Source organism: Scomber scombrus, chromosome 5, assembly GCF_963691925.1.
Source record: "Scomber scombrus chromosome 5, fScoSco1.1, whole genome shotgun sequence".
Taxonomy (NCBI): domain Eukaryota; kingdom Metazoa; phylum Chordata; class Actinopteri; order Scombriformes; family Scombridae; genus Scomber; species Scomber scombrus.
The window spans coordinates 20497769-20517412 of NC_084974.1; the positions used below are offsets into that span (position 1 = coordinate 20497769).

The 19644-nt window shown below is 39.6% G+C and overlaps 1 protein-coding gene across 3 annotated transcripts in view; it reads left to right on the forward strand.

Annotated features, from left to right (window-relative positions):
• The first annotated feature begins 12960 nt into the window (after positions 1-12960).
• The window catches only part of frem2b (FRAS1 related extracellular matrix 2b), a 58179-nt gene continuing 51495 nt past the window's right edge, over positions 12961-19644 (forward strand). For all 3 annotated transcript variants that reach the window (XM_062419727.1, XM_062419726.1, XM_062419728.1), the window contains exons 1-2: positions 12961-17971; positions 18983-19072. In XM_062419727.1, the coding sequence (XP_062275711.1) occupies positions 12961-17971; positions 18983-19072 (5101 nt within the window). The remainder of the gene's footprint in view (positions 17972-18982; positions 19073-19644) is intronic.

Below are 19644 nucleotides of genomic sequence, written 5' to 3' on the forward strand. Positions count from 1 at the left end.
ATTTTCCCATGAAAAACCCTGCCTGGAGCTTTGAAAATATGAAATAACTGTAACATGTTTTTCTATTGAACTCTGAGTGAAATTTGCTGCAGTAGGGAAATGTAAGATGTGAGATGTATGATGTTAACAGTCTTTAGCTGGCTAGTGTGAGCATGCAAAGTTGCTAAGAGACCTCTAACTCTCTCTAAATCTCTTTCTTCCAGATCCATAAGAAATGGCAATACACAACTGTACTGTATGTTAATGTTTTCCCCCTTGAGATATGAGGAGAGAAAAGTTTATCCATCATGCTGAACACATTTTTCATCTTTTTATTTTTGCTGTCTTGTTGTGAACTTATTGGAAGAGAACTTTTGCAAGGGTAAAATAAACATCTTAACTCAAGTATTTGAGGTTTTAGTTTTAGTCCTAGGCATAGTCAAGTATATATATACATACATTTAGTATTTAGTATATATATATACTAAATAAGATAAGACTATTTCGAAAATGATAGTGTTTAAAATTCTGATTGTAATTGCTCAATTTCAACAGTTGCCTTCATTGTAAGAATAATGTTTTCAAGCCTACTGAATGTCAACAAGTTCAACACCAATGAATCATGAATTCACATCCAGTATTTCCTTATTTCTTTGTTATCATTGTAACTGAAATGTGTGTGCTTTTGGCAGATTCTGTACTTAGGTGTAAGGACATAGTATATGATACAATTCATTATATTGTCCGTGAATCAACAGAATCAGCAAATACAGGTCATTGTTATCATCACTGTAGCTATCTTATCGTATCTCACTCATTGCAAGACATCTGCAAGACAATCTGGTGTTTTATATAATCATACCAGCAATTTATTGTCCAGCAGTACAGTGAGAAAAAATATTATGACCAAATAATATTTTATTGTATTTATGTATGTATTGTGAAAAATTTTACATTAAAAGCTGGTCATGGGTTATGATGGTTTAATAGTTGGGGTGGTTGTTTTAATACATCATGCTTTGCACAACAAAACTACTTTAATCCTACCAAAAACAAAGTAAGAAACAACCATCATAATAAAATCATAATAACATTAATGTTAATCTCAAAACATTATTAGTTATGGAATTATGCCAAAAAACAAATTATTATTTTAGGATTAGTGTTAACTCTTTCCCAGTACACCCGTGGGAAGAGCAGTATTTAGGGTTGTCAACAGAGCACATGAGGAAATCAGTGTCTGCTGTCTCCTTCAAAATGACTGACAGAGTGCCCCTACCCCTCCGATAGTGTGTGACAGTTTAAATTAGGACCCATGACAAACATGAACTCAATAAAGAGTTTCATCTATTAAAACTGTAGAGGTGCCTCGGGGTTCTTTTGACCGGGGTCCCCCGGGACCGCAATACATTGGTATTCTTAAAAAGCACTATTTAAAACAGAAATGTAGAACAACACTATGAAGTCATTAGGAACACACTGATTGATTACATGAATCATTGTTAATAAGATGAGCAGGGCTTGACAGGGGAGAAGCTCCACATCTCTGGTCCAAAGCCACAAAGAAAAAAAGGAAATCAATGGATGGTGGAAGAGGTGACAAGGGCAGAACAGGAGCTCTATAAAGTCAAGGCAGTGGCAAAGGGACGTCAGGGATGTTGGACCACATGAGAGATCACTTTAAATAGATCAGTAAGCTGGGCTGAACTGTGAAAGATCCCACAAGCCAGACTCAGTTTCCTGCATAGGGCAACGTATGACACTCCCATACCCAAGAGACCCCCATCAGTGGTTTGGCAGGGAGGAGAGCTGCCCCCTTTGCAACACCACTAATGCAAGCCTACAACATATGCTGTCTGGCACAAGGGCACTATCGATGGTGGCACGATCAGATCCCAAGGAAGCTGTCTTAAGTTCTGGAAATCTCCAGGCAAGCTGCAAGAAACAACCAGTTCAACACCAAGAAAAACCCTAATCCAGTTTGTCAAGCCTGGAGAGAGCAGAGAAGACTCCAGCTCAAAGAGCCATCCTAGATGCCTGTATCCAGGACAAGATTGGCAAATGATGGTCGATATCGGTAAGCAGCTGCACTTCCCCCCTGAGATCACCAACACACCTCTCTGTCCGGACATAGTGTTCTTGTCTGCTGCTGTATAGACTGCTCTACTCATTGAGCTAACTATCCCATGGGAGGAGAGAATTCAGGCTGCCCATAAGCGCAAGAGGGCAAAATACTCTGAACTGGCTGCTGAGTGCAGGGAGGCAGGCTGGGCTACGACCATCTATCCCATGGAAGTAGGCTGTCTGGGCTTCGTCAGCGCGTCAATACTATAGCTGCTTTGGGATGTAGGTGTAGCGGGGCAAAGCTCCGGAGAGCCACAAAAGCACTCGCGTAGGAAGCAGAGAAGGGCAGCCTTTGGCTATGGCTGAGGTGTAAGACACTGCTCCACCGCCAGGAGATGTTCTGGAGTTAAAGGAGCAAAACATCAACGAAAAGGTGGTCTCCAGCTGATGACCCTGCAGCTGACCCCATGGTACCATTGGAGGCATGTCAGGCAGAAATGTCTAGCAGGTAACAACATCCACCTGTCCAATCTAAAATATTGAAAAATTGACAACTCATTCATTCCATTTTGTGAACTAAAATTTCACTTTTTGTGCAACCTGGCATAAGAGGGGTGTATTCTGCCGAACTGAAAGACAAAATGAAAAACAAGAGTGGAAATCAAACCAAAATCCACGGATTAGAGAAGGGAACTGGTTGACTGCTGCAAAGGCTAAATGAAATCACATTTAATCATCTGTTTTTGTAGCCTAAAATAATGTTTAGTTAGATGAAAAGGTGTTTTTGGCAGGAAAAGTAACGTGGTTAGCAATCAGACTCAGTGTGACCTTCTACTCGCCATGTAATGGGTTTATGCAAGACTTTATTTGCTGTATTGAAATGACATCTCCAGCTACATAGGTGGATAATATGATGGTATTTCATAAAATGAATGCATTTAAATATAAAAACCTTGAGTGTCAGGCAGACAGATCAGGTGAGCTCAATCTCCATATAATGATCTAACTCTATCCTTTAGGCCATTGCAAGGACAGGCTATGGAGAGAAGCCTGCCCCAAAGAGTTGACACAACTATCCAAGGTTGAACTGTATGATGCAGATGTCTTTCAGGGACATATGCAAAGTATTTCACTGCCACAAGATACCATGCAACTGACTGAACACTCCTGTGTAAATCCTTCGTAAATGTTCATGAGAGCTAAGCTATGACAGTCCCTCTTAATTTTTAACTTTACTAAAGACTCAGTTTGTCTTTCTTTATAAGCTACAGGCCTCCTGTCATGGAAGTATTTTATTTTTTTTGTAGCAGATTGTTAAATAAATGTCACAGTTCTTTCAAGATTGATTTAAATGTGACTTAAAACAAAATAAAGGAAAAATCAGGGAAACCTTTACAGCCACAATGAATATGACCATTGACTAAAGGTTGGACTCCACAATAATGGACTTCTGAAGAGGATAGATCAGGTTGCAGTTGCACCACAAACATGAAAAAAACATCTTGACATTAATAATACATAAAAGCTTCCTGCTTCAAATGGGTGAAGCATTTGTTTTTTATGTCAATTACAGCCAGTTTTAGAAAGCTAAACTGGCTGCATGGAAAATTATCTTTTGTCTTCCGAGTTTTTTTTTTCCTTCAAATGATTTATTCAATTTGTCTACTAATTTTGTACAGTTTTGTTGTATTTAACTGATAAAGATCATGGACAACAGAGGAATGCATATCTATAGCACATTGAACCTATCTGTTTTTTGGGAGCAACAGAAGTAGCTAATAAGAATATAGACAACATGGATTACCTCATTCATTGATGGCAGTGATTTGAGAGTAAATGATCTCTGTGTTTCATGTGTGTTTGTCATACCAAATTGTAGATTTTCTTTCAAAGACTATGAAGCCATAACCTAAAAACACAATATTCTACATGAAATCACACTAAAGCAATACATGAATCATCTAAATTGGCAAAAGAAGAAGAAGAAGAAGAAGAAGAAGAAGAAGAAGAAGAAGAAGAAGAAGAAGAAGAAGAAGAAGAAGAAGAAGAAGAAGAAGAAGAAGAAAAAGAAGAAGAAGAAAAAGAAAAAGAAGAAGGAGGAGGCTCATTTGGCAGCTTCTGATTCAGGCCTATTAAAGACTGAAATGATCAATAGGTTCACAGTGTTTTATGGGATCTGTTAAAATGTGAGCAAATGCTATATTTTTCCTTTTTGTACCTTGATGCTTTTCAATAGTAGAGAGCACAGCACAGCAGAGCAGCTGCTGTACAGTACTGTGCCCCGAGAAGCATTCAATAGAGAGTGTCTTTTCTATTTATTCCAACTGAATATGAATGCCCCGATGGCCACCTCTCAAATATTACCTGTTATTTTTTTTTAGAGGAAAAAGGTTGAAATTCCTCTCATAGCATTGGCCAGTCAATTTAACTGAAGGTCACACTGTATGATCTGCTGTATTACTGTATTTCTGTGCTGGTTGTTGATAGACAGGATTTACACCAGACAGTATGTGACCTGCTCTAATGCATTTCTTTTTCCCAATCCACTCTGCTGTAATACAACTGTAATACAGGTTTATCCATTATTTCTGCACCCTGTGTAGGCTACCTTTGTGTCAAAGCACAATTTGTTTTTGGCTGGTGATGAAGCTCCCGCCACCCAGAGACCTGGCTGGAAAGTCCACACTGGAAACCATCTTAGAGGCACAGACCATGAATCAGATGCTATGCTCATCAAAATAGACAACTCAGGAATGGAGCCATATTATCACGTCAAAAGTGACTGACAGTTTTATCAGACAGACCTACTCTAGACAGCCACTAAACCTAAACTAATCATATTTTCTTAGTCTTAAATCTGTTATAATATAGCAGTAAAACAGGCCTATAGATTTAGGCAATACTGATTTCCTATCCATAGGTAACAAGTTAATTTACTGTACCTGAAATTTACAGGCTCAAAACAATCTGATTGACTAACTGAATAATGACTGATTGAATAATATCACTGTATTTGACTCAGTGTATTACCACTAGAGGGCAGAGAGAGCTCTACCTCTCTGCCAAAATCTTGATGAGTCTCTCGCCTACAGCCTTTTTTTGGACTCTCTGTCTGTCTTGCAGCAGCTCCATATTTGGAACTTGGAAAAGTTTGGAAAAACATTCCTTGAGAAAGTCCCTGATCTGTGAATTAAAGGGAGGTTGTTTGATCGGAAGATAAACTTCCTACAAAGATGTTGTGGGGGGTTAGAAAATCTGGGCCAAATATTTGTTAATGATGTGTGCTATTGCCATAAAAGTCCTCTGACCCAGTTTCTGGCATGTTGATTACTGCTTTCACTTTTCTTAAGTATGCAATGACTCTCACTTTCTTATGCCAGCACATGGGGTATATGTCTTTAATCTGGGAATAATAAATGATATAAACTACAAAATATACTTACAGTAAAAAATATCTGGTAAATTTTAGATCAGGCTTCTAGTTTACCAACTACCAGCAGTAGAGGTTTGCAGCATCACAATTTATTTTGTTATATGTTGTATTACTAAGCGGTTCTGACATGATGATAAATAATAATTCTGTCAAGTGAGATAAAATTTGTTTTCCTTAATAAGAATCATTATAGTTTCAAATCCTTCATCTTTGCATTTATACATGTACACATTTACATTCCAACATTAGGTTGCAAAATGCTTCATGCTTCTTCAGCTTTCTTCAATTAAATTCATTTACGTGGGGTCATAACAAATACGGTACCTTGCATACATTTAAGAGATACATGAATTTTAATTGTAAAATCATTGCATTTTCAAAACTTACCATCATGCATTATATATGGCTGATTTGGTTTGACTTCACAGGAGGTTGTCAGTCTTTGCTGTGGATGTCAGTGAAGAACTCATTTGGCATTGCAGTCCAGTTCTCCGTCAATTAGATGTAGTATGTGTCGGCCAGGTTTCGACCCCGCTTCTAAAAATGAACACTGATGCAATAGTCAGGCTTGCAGCAGAAATTCAAAGTCATTAGATAAGGTCTTGAACTAATTAGGCCTGCCAGTCTTTCAGTAGTGATACAACTCAGCTACAATATAGCTAGACTGACAAGTTGAACCAAACTGAAGAGACCTGAAAATTATATCTGACATTACTTTTCCCACTGCAAGCAGGGCATTAATAACTTTTCACTGCAAATGTGATACACTAATTCCAAGAGGACTCAAGATATCAGTTTTGCATTAGCTTAATAAAGCATATTAATAAAGTTGAACAGACATTAGATTAAAAACACCTAATTTTACACAGTAATTGCCTTCATGTATTGTTTATACACCATTAATCAGTTTCTAAACGTTCATTAGCTCTTGTTGTTCTAATGTAATAAATGTATAATGAAAAACACTGGTGTATACAACTCACTTATTGAATAATGTGATCCACATGTAATCCATCCAATGTGAGCCATCTCCTGGCAGTGGCTGTAAAGTATATGGTACATGAAATGCATAGCTGTTACAATTTATAGGGCACTGTACATAAAAAACATGTTTGAATAACTCTAATAATAATACCTCTGCTTTTTAAAAAATTTTTTTTTATCTATGTTTGCTACCTGTAGGGGGGTGATGAAGCATGGAGGTTATAGACTTTGTTTATGTCTGTCTATGGGGGTATTTAGTGAACTCAATAATTTCAGCAACACCCCATCACCTGACAAAAATGAGCAAGTGTTTGTCAGTTTGTGTGCTGGTGCTTATTAGAGCTGTCAGTGGGGAAGATGTGTGTGTTGTACTGGTTGTGTATGTCTGTTTTGTGTAGAGTGCTGTAGGGGTTAGGGGGTTAAACATCATCCTTAAGTCTCATAGCTAAAACTCACATCTATCATGAAGCATGAAAAAGCACCTTGTTACAACAGTTAACTCTACCAAATGACAGCTGACTTTGGCGACTTAGGGCTAATGGAAAGATTAAGTCAATTAAAGCTTGGCAGGGGAACTTGGAAATATTTGAGACATTCCCCAGAATATTGGAACAATAGGCACCCATACAGATGCTGTCACTCTGTGGTAGTAAATGTCATTATGTCAGGATAAATCCAACAAAATAGGTTTGGTGTTTTTTTTAATAAGAAATAAATCTTGAGAATAAAATAACAGTGATAACACAGATATACAGTCAAAGAGAAAGCATTATTGTCCCCACATGTGCAGTGTGTGCAACTTTTTCATGAGCATCTAGTAAATGCATTCTCTTTCATCTACAGTAGACTGTATTGTTGCTGACATAGTCTGCAACTTTAGATCAAACAGAGTAGAAAGATATAGAGAATACATCCAGTACAGTACAAAGTGGTAACTCAAAAGGGTTGAGGAGGCCAAAATGCAGTAAACTAAGAGAGGAATGGCAAAAATGTACAGCCACAACATACAAGACAACAATCCTTTACTTTAATGGAATAATTTGAGTATCAAATAACTCAATGATTATTATTGAACAATTTGTGTTTGCTATTGCAGCTACTTCAATCAAAAAAATCTAATAAAATCAAAAAACAAAATAATTTTCATCATGTGCAGAGTATCACATGCTTCAAACATTGTACTTTTGTTTTCTAATAATAACATCTGAGATCTCATAGTCAAATTGTTCTGCTGCTGATGTGACAACATCCAGATATCACACAGTGACTCCCACCAGGTGAATTCTCATTTCTCTTTCTTTTTGCACAGTATAAATGAGTTCATCCCGCAGGGTGGGCATACATGTTAAGTGCCTCTCAGCTTTAAAACTCATCAGGAGAAGGAAGGCCTGCGGGGTATCTCACAGCAATCCGATTAAATGATGTAACCTTTGGCCTGCGGGCGACCACAAGTCCACAGGAAGCCAAAGAATTTGAGTCGTAATAACATATAAAAGCCTAAAGTCAAAGACACAGTTTTCAGTTATGGATGAATGTTTAAATGTCTTCTGGTTGGCATTTATTTGTGTTCTTTAGTGCCACCACATCATTCAGGTTAGTTAGAATGTGATGAAAGCAGTTTTGACAATGCCCGTTTGCACATACAATTGCTTTAATGCTGTTAGAGGCTTTTGGGCACAGCATTACATTTCATGCTTCATTAGAATCTCTCTGTAACATGGTGTACTTACAAGGGTGAAACAACATCAAGTAATTAATTGCTGGCACAGACAGAAACTTTGATTTGGTACCAGCACAGTGTGATTGCAGTACTCGATGAACTGAAAACAATACATTTACTGGCATTAATTTAAATAGTTTCTTAGCTTTTTGTAATTTTTAAACACTTAGGAAACGATCATCTGTTCTGGACAACACACCAACATTTTTACTAATATCAAAACTAACAAAACATACTGAACTAAGCATTTTAAATAATTTTAAAATAACATGTCGACCTTAGATTCCAGATTTCACGCCAGTTCATGTGTACTATGTATTGTTATTTTACCAAAGATTATCAAATGTGCCAAAGAAACATGAAAGTAACATGATGAAATGTGAAGGAAGGAATCAATTCTCAGTTTGAATATATTGGACTTAATTTAGACAGAAAAGGTTTGCAAGGTGATCTGATTTAATCACGTTACAGCTATCTTTGTAAAAGGAAGGTAAACAATGAATCAGCAACTCAGATATACTGTATTATATTATAGTGTATTTTGTATGTTTACTATTATCATCCCGATTTGCCTCAATGACATATACCTCCCATATTTTAAGGTTTAAGTCTTGTGAAAATTCGTTAACCTCCCGTCCCAGATAATCTACCAGTACTGTTATTAAATTAATAACATACACTTATATCTAAAGCCTCTTGAAACAATACTTTCCTCATGCAGTATTTTCACTGTTAGGAAGTCAGTAAAAATCGACATTTATCACTAGATTATCACTATACTATGAGTGCATGTGTAGTATAAATTATAGTCCCACTTTGGACGAAGACACACATTATGAAAGCTGTTTCTATTATTTTGTCTTTCTGAATTTTTGATTCTGGTTCACTCCTGAACAAGCTTCATACTCTGCGAAGGAAACAGTTTTTGAGGGTATAAAAAACAGAATTATATTCACCAGTCCCCGATGAATATAATACTGCTTAAATGTCAGTTCATGTGCGCCCATGTCTCCTCACTCTTCTTCTCTTGTATAAATTATCTTTGGATTTCATCTATTTTTGTCTCCTCTGTTTTCCTCAAAACACTTTGCCTTGAATCTATTTGTTAAAAGCAAGCCGTAAATAAACCTAACTTTTTTTGTTTGCAAAGCAGTACATTTGCTCTGGTGATATGTTATAGTCTTATGAACACCTGGGGAATTTGAGAAATAAAGAATATGATTAAATTTGACTGGTTTTCGCTGCCTTTTTTGGTCTGTAGTTTCCCCAGAGTAACATAAGCTGGGGAAGATGGATTTGGCTGCCGGTTGGCTGAGCATTGTTTCTATAGGTTACACAATTTGCTTTTATAGGGGAAGACTTCAGAGTAGCTGCTGCCACCATTCCAGTTTCAACCATCAAAAGAATTGTCAGTGACAGAGACCTAATGAACTAAAATAGCCTTAATGAGATCAGTGAGCCTAGGGTTGTATTGTCTCCAGGGAATAACCACCAACAAAAATAGCCCTGATAAGTCCAAGCAATTGTTAGATTGGAGTCACTTTAGCAACAGCAAGATAAACACTTGGGTGACACCAAAGGAGGCAATTATCAAGAGTGTTTCTGGTGACAGACAGACAATGCTGTCGCAGTGTTTAGATAGAAATAGGAATTGTATAAATTATGACAAGATTGCTATTGAGTAGCTTTGCAGTATGGAGGAAATTAATTGGAAATTATATCAGATACTGTACAATACATTACACAGTACATTTTGTTTAGATGAAGCACATAATTTCATTCACACTAGTTTTTTTTTTAAACTAACATGGGTCTTGAATCAAAATTATTTGTAATACTAATATTCTTATTCTATTTTTAGCTATTATTTTTTGTTTTGACCAGGGTAGTGCACATTAAGGCTATTTTCCATACTGCAAAAAAATGAGAAACAGGGTATTAGCATGTACAGCAACACTAATTTACACATGTTACATGCATATTAATAAAGACCTTGTACAGACATACAAACAAAGTAATGATAGTATGGGTTTGGTCTTGGTCTCAGACTGAACACGCAGATGGTCCATCCTGCAGCACCTCATTTTCCCTGTATCAGATTGACTTGATGATGTCACTTCTCAGAGCTCAAGGCGCCTTCCATGATGTATATCTCTGTTAACACAGTTATAATAACAATGCTGTCACTGATAGAAGGGAATACAAGCCTTCCAGTGTTTGTCCTGTCGGTGTGTGTACAGTGATGTCAAGGCAGGGCGTTAAGATGAGAGCAAATTGAAAGTTAGCCCCAGTATAAACAACAAGAAAAACAAGATATTTTTAGATTATGGTTGCATCTAATATAAATAAGCATTTATGGTTTTCTTCTAGGCAGTAGTTGTCTTGTCTAGTTGCCTACAGCTGTCACCAGAGTCACCACAAAGCAAAACAAACTGAATACTAATAGAAGTAATTAGGTGAGCTCCAGGAAAAAACACAGCTTTGAATGTTTTGGCTTTCGACTGTGAGAAAACCTTAAATGGATGAGCAACCTAAAGTCATCTGTTGTTATTTTGGTAAACATTTATAAGTGGTACCCAAAAGTGAGGTGAATTGCAATATTTCAGCCTACCCCCCCCCCTGCTTAGCTTGTGTATCTTTACACCCACAATAAATCACCTTGCACACCAGAGGTGCGATTGGTATCTTCACTTCCTCTATATACCGACAGTTCTACCTTCTATAAGGAGGACCGGTCATTTACAATAAATTTGATATAAATGTGACACGACAGAATATCATCAAACTTCCCTTCGTCTCAAAAATAGAAATGAAGGTTTGGATATGATCCAATTCCCTGTCTGCCATCGCCGCTGTCAGAAAGTTCTGTTCATCCACTTTTTCATTTTCTCTTATAACTAGAAGCTGTCAAGGCCTGGGGGCTTTGCCTTGCAGTTTGCTTGGCTATATTTATAATTGGACCCTGTCAACAGTGTCCACTGCAACTCAACGGCACAGTTTGTTATGGCAGCTACTGTGTACTGATTTCAACACATGCCAGCTGCGAGATGGTTTGTATGTTGGCTTGTTAATGCTGAAATATAGGTAGGTGCAGACACAATGGTTGCACCCAGGAGTTTGTGGATGGAATGAAAATAATCTAAAAGGGATCAGAGGGGACTCAGCACAGTTGAAGTCAAATTATTCCAGGCAATATAATGTTCTATGCTACACATTGACAGGGGTGTGTAGGTGTGTGTGTACATCCAATATCTATAAAGGCTAGTGTAAATCAAACATGCAGGGCAGCTGTGTCTGTAGCAATGTACAGTAGAATAAATACCATAGTTGTGTTAGAGAAATAATTTTCCCCCAGTTTACTGACATTTTTTATGACTGTGGATGTTGCACGGACTATATAAAAGCCTACTTTTGGTAATGAGAGAATATTAGATTTTGCATGACTCTCTCTCTCTGTTCAACACAGTCAGACTCCCCCATGGACACTGTTTGTTCTAAAAGATCTGTGATTCTTGTCTGGATGTGCAGCCGTGCTTGTCATGCCAAAATCAAGCCAACTTTTAATATAATTGAGTCAATTTGACCTGCCCTGCTGTGCTGCATAAAGTATGTGGGTGTCCTCTTAATCAACACTGCTTCTCCAGATGAGTGGCGCAGAGAGGCACAGGATCATGACTGGGCTTGTCAGGAGTCGGAGGAGTGCTCTCCTGGGGGAAGTGTCTGCTACCTGGAAGACCTGTGTGATGAGAGAGCAGCATCACAGGAAATGGGACAATGCCCCTGCACGACTCAACTATATAGACCTTTTGACTCATGATTGAAGAGTGGTTTGTGGGTTATTTTGCAGGGTGACATCTGTTGAGAGGAGTAGAGTGTATTGTGGCCACATAGATTTCATTGCATGATTGTCAGATCCCTGCAGTGTTTACTTGCCATCAGCTCTGGTGGTTATGAACTGCCTCAAACATTAAAAAACAGCTGCAGTGATTTTACTCCATTATGAGCCCATTGCCAGACAATACACAGTGTTGTATGATGGTTCTGCAGATGCAATGCAGAACCTGTTGACATAAGAATCTCATGATAAAACTGATTTTCATTTGGAAAAAGATGCCTGGTTGAAAATGTGCATAACATCATCATCAGCGGAAACCACCAGAGGGAGACAAAGCTTTTTTCCTGTCATAGCCTACTATCATTCAAGACTGTCTTGTACAGTTATACTTCCCGTTGCTTTTCCTCGTTATTAACAACAGTCTGCATGAAGGAATACGTCTGATGTGAGAATAAATGTATATATTTAAAACAACATAGGTAGATTCGGTGTGCTTTATTCATCTTAAATGTTTCGACCATAAATTGAATGTATGGTTATAGGCTACTGCAGGCTTTTAGTCATACATTATGCCCAAACATCACCATATTTACCTTTTTTCTTACCTTTATCCAAACTGATGTGCCCACGCGGCATCGTTTTGTCTCCCCTGAATGACACAAGCCACGTCCATTCAAATCCTGACAAACGCATTCCAGCGGAGGTCTCAACCAATCCGCAGAGAGGAGGGTGTAACTCTCTTTACTTCATCAAAGCAGGAGTATGAAGTTCAGGTTATCAGTGTACAGCTGCTGTGAGAGAATGGTGCACCTTAGTGCCAATAGATGCGTGATATTGTCCAACTCTGATTTATATTCTTGCAACTTTAACCGCTGTACTTAGTTTATAAAGGGTGTAGCCTATGCGCAAAGTTCAACGCGTTTACTTTGCAGGTCTACACTACAAATGGCTTGGATTATTCCCTCGCATCTGCACGGGACTGGCGCTGCTTTGATTCTGCTTGCGGTGATTCTGACAGGTGATGCAGTTGCGCAGGTTTTTGACAGCTATGGATTATCATACGCCTTGAGGTCCGAGCTGTCAGAGGACACGATATTGGTTGCCAATAATGGGATCCGCGTGCCTTTTGGGAGATCAGTCTTCATTGATCCCATTAACGATTTGGTTATCCAAGTTCAGCCCGGTGATAGATGCAGTATAACAGTCCTGGAAAATGATCCCCTGTCTCAAAAGCCTGGACACCTGTCTCCGAAAAAGTTTCCGTGTGAATTCGGCCCCAACGACGTGAAGTACTCTCACTTTGGCTCCAGGAGTCCACCGAGGGACAGAGTGAAATTACAACTCAGGTATGATACCCAAACGGATACCATTATAATACCTTTTATGATGGAGGTGGAAGTCATTTTCACACAGCTGGAAGTGCTAACCAAAAACATGCCACTCACCGTTGAGAAAGTGTTCGGCACAAGTAACCCCATCGATAGAAGAATATTAGAATTTACCTATGACAGAAGTGCACAGCAATGCAAAATCGCCTCTCTATCCAGTGGCAGCATGGTGCCCAGGTACGGAAAACTTGTGGATGAGGGCAGTCTTGGAACAATGGTGGATTGTGATGATTTCATTAATCTGAACATCCGTTATCAGCACACTTTTGCCTTGAAGTCACCAAACAGAGATTACATTCCAATGCTTGTGGAGTTGCATGATAAAGAGGGCAATTTGCTCAAGCAGGAATTTTTCCAAATTTTAGTGAGGATTAAAGAGGGAGAGGAGAACACAGTACCTAAACCAAGCTTTGTGGCAATGATGATGATGGAAGTGGACCAGTTTGTAATGACAGCTGTAACCACGGACATGCTGGCTGCAGAGGATGTTGAGTCTAATCCTGACGAATTAATTTTCAACATCACATCCCCCCTGTCCTATGAGGAGGGCTACATAGTGAGCACAGATGATAGGAATTTACCAATAACCTCATTTTACCAAGGAGACCTCAAAGACTTGAAAATTGCATACAAACCCCCTGCTGTGGATTCAGACACTGAGCGGATTTTCCAGATTGAGTTTGAGGTTGTCGACACAGAGGGGGCTGTGTCAGACCCTTTTGCTTTCATGATTGTTGTTAAGCCTATGAACACATTGGCTCCTGTGGTGACTAAAAACACTGGCCAGTTACTGTATGAGGGACAGTCTAGACCCCTGTCTAGTTCACAAAATCTGGAAATCAGTGATGAGGACAATTTAGACAAAGTCAAAATAGCTGTAATTGATGGGCTGAGGCATGGAGACTTAACTGTTCTGGGCTCCAGGAGGACATTTTTCACCCCCGCTGACCTTAATGCTGGAGTTGTCATTTATCAACATGATGGCAGTGACACATACAGTGACAATATTATTTTCAGGATGACAGATGATTCAAATGAGGTGGAGTTTCTGTTTCCAATCACTGTTGTTCCAACTGATGATGAGCCTCCTATAATCAATGCCAACACTGGTTTGAATTTATTCAAAAACCAAATGATGCCAATCTCCTCACTCATGCTCAGTGCAGCAGACATCGATTCAGAGGATTCTACCATAAAATTCACAATAGAGCCTCCGTTTTCCACAATCGGACAGGTGTTGCTGCGTCAGTCCGAGGCCCCAGAGGACCCATCAACCTGGAAGTTTAATACACAGGATGAAATGTATGAGAAAGTAGTGACTGAATGGCTGCAGCAGGACATAACTGATGATAAGCTGTTTTACAAACACACTGGCCCCCACAGTACCAGCACAGTCATGGATCAGTTTGTGTTTAGAGTTCAAGATGACAATGACCCACCAAATCAATCAAGTGAGAGCTCGTTCATCGTCAAAATTCTCCCAGTTGACGACCTCCCGCCTGAAATGTATCCAGGTACAACTCTGCAAATGACTGTGCACGAGTATCACCTTACTCACTTCCGAAAGAAATTCCTCCGTTACACTGACCTTGACTCAGAGGATCGGGATCTCAAATATACAATCATCCAGCCACCGACGGATACAGATGAGAATAGCCCTGTTGTATTGGGAGCTCTGGTATTAACTGAAAAGCCAAACACTGTAGTCACTACTTTCACTCAGGCACAAATTAACCACCATAAAATAGCTTACAGACCGCCTGATCTTGAGCTTGGAATAACCACACATGTTTTGCAGTTTAGATATATTGTGGAAGATGTTTCCGGAAATAGTGTTGATGGGGTTTTCACTATATTTTTAAAGCCTGTGGACAACATGCCACCTCAAATAACTAACTCTGGGTTTACTGTGTTTGAACGTGGCACACATATCATCACAAGTGCTGAGCTGGACACCTCAGACACAGACACAGACAGCAAAGTGATATCTTTTACTATTACTCAGCCTCCGCTGCATGGCCAGATGCAGTTTACATTCACTGACATGAAAAAAGGAGACACTTTCCGCTTAGAGGACATTGGAAATGGTAGAATTTCCTACATCCACAATGGAGATGAATCAACAGTTGATTCAATACAAATTGATGTCAGTGATGGAGTTCACGTTGTCCCAATTATTATAAAGATTAGTGTGAAGCCTATTGATGATGAGACTCCAACTATCAGTCTTCCGGCTGGCACAATTGGCTCCTATATAGATGTACTGGAAAATGGGGCAACAGAAATTACAAGTAATGTCATTCAGGGGAGAGATGAGGACACAGATGACCTTCGTTTGACCTTCATTGTTGAGGACCCGCCATCATTAGGTGAAATCCTGGTGAGAGGGGTCCCATCTGGTACATTCACCCAAGCTGATATCATCAACGGCCTTGTGGTCTATGCTCATACCAGTGGGGAGATAGGCTTGACAACAAAGGAAGACTTTTTCAATCTCACACTGACGGACATGTCTGATGAGTGGACTGTTGGAGGCAATAAGATCACAGGTGTCAGAGTACATGTAACTATTCTTCCCTTGGACAGCCAGGCTCCAGAGGTCTTTGTGGGGCCACAGTTCACTGTAGTGGAAGGAGGGAAAAATGTAATTCAAATCCTTTATATAAGCGCTGATGATGTCGACACCCCCAGTGATGACCTCCTTTGTACAATCATTGTACAGCCGACTTCAGGCTATGTAGAAAATATCTCCCCAGCCCCAGGCTCAGAGAAATCCAGGTCCGGGACAGCTATTAGTGCTTTCACCATCAAGGACATAAGACAGAATCACATTTACTATGTTCAAAGCATTCACAAAGGAGTGGAGCCTGTGGAGGACAGGTTTACATTCAGATGCTCTGATGGCATCAATTTCTCTGAAAGGCATTTTTTCCCTATCTCCATAATCCCCTCTAATGATGAAAAGCCTGAAATTTACATGAGAGAATTTGTAGTTATGGAGGGCATGAACATAGTCATTGACACCCCCATTCTGAATGGTGCTGATGCAGATCTCCCCTCTGATCGGCTCACATTCATTATCACCAAACCTCCAAAGCATGGATTTATTTTGAATCAGCTCACTACCGGCACTGTGCCTGTCTCTAACTTCACCTTGGATCAGATCAGGGAGGCCTCAAGCATTGTGTATGAGCATGATGACTCAGAGACCACAGAGGACAGCTTTGATATTGTTCTCACAGATGGAAAGTTCAGTGTGGAGAAAACAGTAATAGTTATGATTATCCCCGTAGACGACGAAACCCCGAGGATGGTTATCAATGATGGCCTTGAAATTGAGATAGGTGACATGAAAGTCATAAACAGCAACATTTTAAAAGCTACTGATCTGGACTCTGAGGATAGCACGCTAACTTACATCATTCGCTATGGGCCTGGTCAGGGGTATTTACAGAAAGCGATGCCTTCTGGGATGATGCAAAATATCACTGTTGGCATGAACTTCACACAGAATGAAGTGGACCAGGGTTTGATTGTGTACATACATAATGGGCAAGAGGGCATTCGCGACCTCATCAAGTTTGATGTGACAGATGGTATTAACCCTTTGATTGACAGATACTTTTATGTCACAGTGGGTGGCATTGACATGGTTTTCCCAGATGTAATCAGTAAAGGTGTATCACTCAAAGAGGGTGGCAGGGTTTCTCTGACAACAGACCTGCTCAGTACCAGCGACCTAAACAGCCCAGATGAACACTTGGTTTTTACAATCACCCGGGCTCCGATGAGAGGACATCTGGAGTGCACAGACACACCTGGGATGCCAATTTCATCCTTTACACAGCTCCAGCTGGCCGGTAACAAAGTCTACTACATCCACACTGCTGACGATGAGGTGAAAATGGACAGCTTTGAATTTGAAGTGACTGATGGCTACAACCCTGTGTTTCGCACTTTCCGCATTTCCATCACTGATGTAGACAACAAAAAGCCTGTGGTGACAGTACATGGCCTGGTGGTGACAGAGGGAGAGAACAAACTCATCACGCCTTTTGAGCTAACAGTGGAGGACAGAGACACTGTTGACCGCCTCTTGAAATTCACAGTCACTCAAATCCCAGTTCATGGTCGCCTGCTCTTCAACAACACCCGGCCTGTCACCTCCTTCACAAAACAGGATCTGAATGAGAACATGATCAGCTACAAACATGATGGCACAGAGAGTGCTGAGGACAGTTTCTCCTTCACTGTCACTGATGGCACTCACACAGACTTCTATGTCTTCCCTGATACAGCATTTGGGACTCGAAAGCCCCAAATGATGAAGATATCTGTCCTCCCAGTGGATAATGGAGTACCGCAGATTGTGGTTAACAAGGGTGCTCCAACCTTGCGGGTTCTAGAGACTGGTCACTTGGGGTTTGTGTTCACCAGTAAGACTCTTAAAGCAGAAGACAGAGACAGCATTCAGAATTCGGTGACCTTTAGGATTAGTGTTGCTCCAGAGCATGGCTACCTGATCAACCTCGGCGAAGGAAATGCCACTATCACCGCCTTCACACAAGGTAAGAGAGCAGCATTTCAATCAACTCTGCAATCTTTTGACATTCTGTTAGATTTGTAATGTACTGCAGAGGTATTTGAGCCCACTCTTTCATTCACTCTGCTAAGTGTACTCTCCTCTGCTGCCAGAAAAATGTTGAGTTCCCACATAAAGGTTTTTGTTTCAACTCAAGAGACTGCCTGTTTACAGAGATGAAGTATGCCAGTGCCTCAGGCTGACCAGATCTTACTAGAGGAGTGCATTTTTCAAACAGTGCCTAATGTATGCCACTGTGAGAGAAAACCAGTGGTAATTTGTACACTACCAGGGTAATATTTTGTGACAAAAGACAAGGGGATTACAGACTCAATGATATATAATGTGAACATGCAAACATGTGAAAGGGAGGGGGCCATGGTAATCTCACAGTGGACCACTGGCTATGCAAACATCAGTCCAGAAGTTACAGTGCACAGTCAGTATCAATGCATTCCCTGCTTTTATTTACTGAGTCAGTGTGAGATGCTTTCCCCAAGCGGCCTGTTCAATATTTCAAGAATTCTCAGAAGAGTAAACAGACACTAAATAAAGACACTATCTCCTAGGCATTTGGAAGTTGTGGGTATTTATTTTATGCATTGGTCCCTTTGAAGGGAAATGTTTTGACATCAAATATTGAGGACAGCAAGGGCTGTAATCTTCACAATCTTCCAGATCCAGCGATATAAAGAACCCTGCCTATGAACATGTGAGATGACAAACAGACCACAGTGATGTAGCCCCGAGAATCAAGCTATTCTTTATATTTAGTGTCATTCAGGAGTCTAACAGATGTACAGCTCTTGTTACCAGGCAGTTTCTCTTTTCAGATTTCCCCGACACTATACAGCGTGAGCATTTCATCACATAACCTCAGCATTTTTATCTTAAAGCAGGTCTCAGGAGTAGTTACTGACATTTAAATCAAATAAAGTTTTGTGAATTTTTATCAGTAAATTATCATGAATATTTATGCTAATTTATCTATTTTCAGCTGAAATTGATGACATGAACATATGCTATGTTCTGAGGGACGGTGAAAACGCTACAAATGACATCTTCTACTTCTCAATTGAAGACAATGGTAAGTTACTATATTTAAATATGCCCTCTTTAAGTTGTCCTCTGTGGAAAGCACACGGTTAAGGTTGAAATTATTCCTGGTTATGCCAACTTTTGAGGCTGAAATATTGAATTTATGCACAGTCTCAAGTTTAACTTTAACAAACTCAGCTTTCTCCAAAAAGGGAAAGGAACAGCTTGCATGTGCTTTATAATATGTTAAATTTAGCAGAATATCTAAGTAAAAGTTGTGTGGTGAGATTTCTAGGAGCATTCGCACAGTTTCTTATTTCAGCATGGGCAAATGGGAAAATAGGCATGCAGTGAACAAAAGCCAGGAAAAGGAAAAATAAAGCTTTTTGTAGATAACTCTTAGATCTATCATGCTCTGTTGATTTTGCACTCAACCAATAGCAAAACATTTGAATGTCATAGTTTCCATGCTTATTAACCTTGTAGCTGAACATTCATTGTAGTCCTACTGTGCAGTACAGACTACACAGCTCATTCCCCATCCATTATTTTTTCATGCAAGGGCCTCCTGATTTAGAAAGTAATGATTGATTTAGCAAGTAGGTAATTAGTAGAACAATT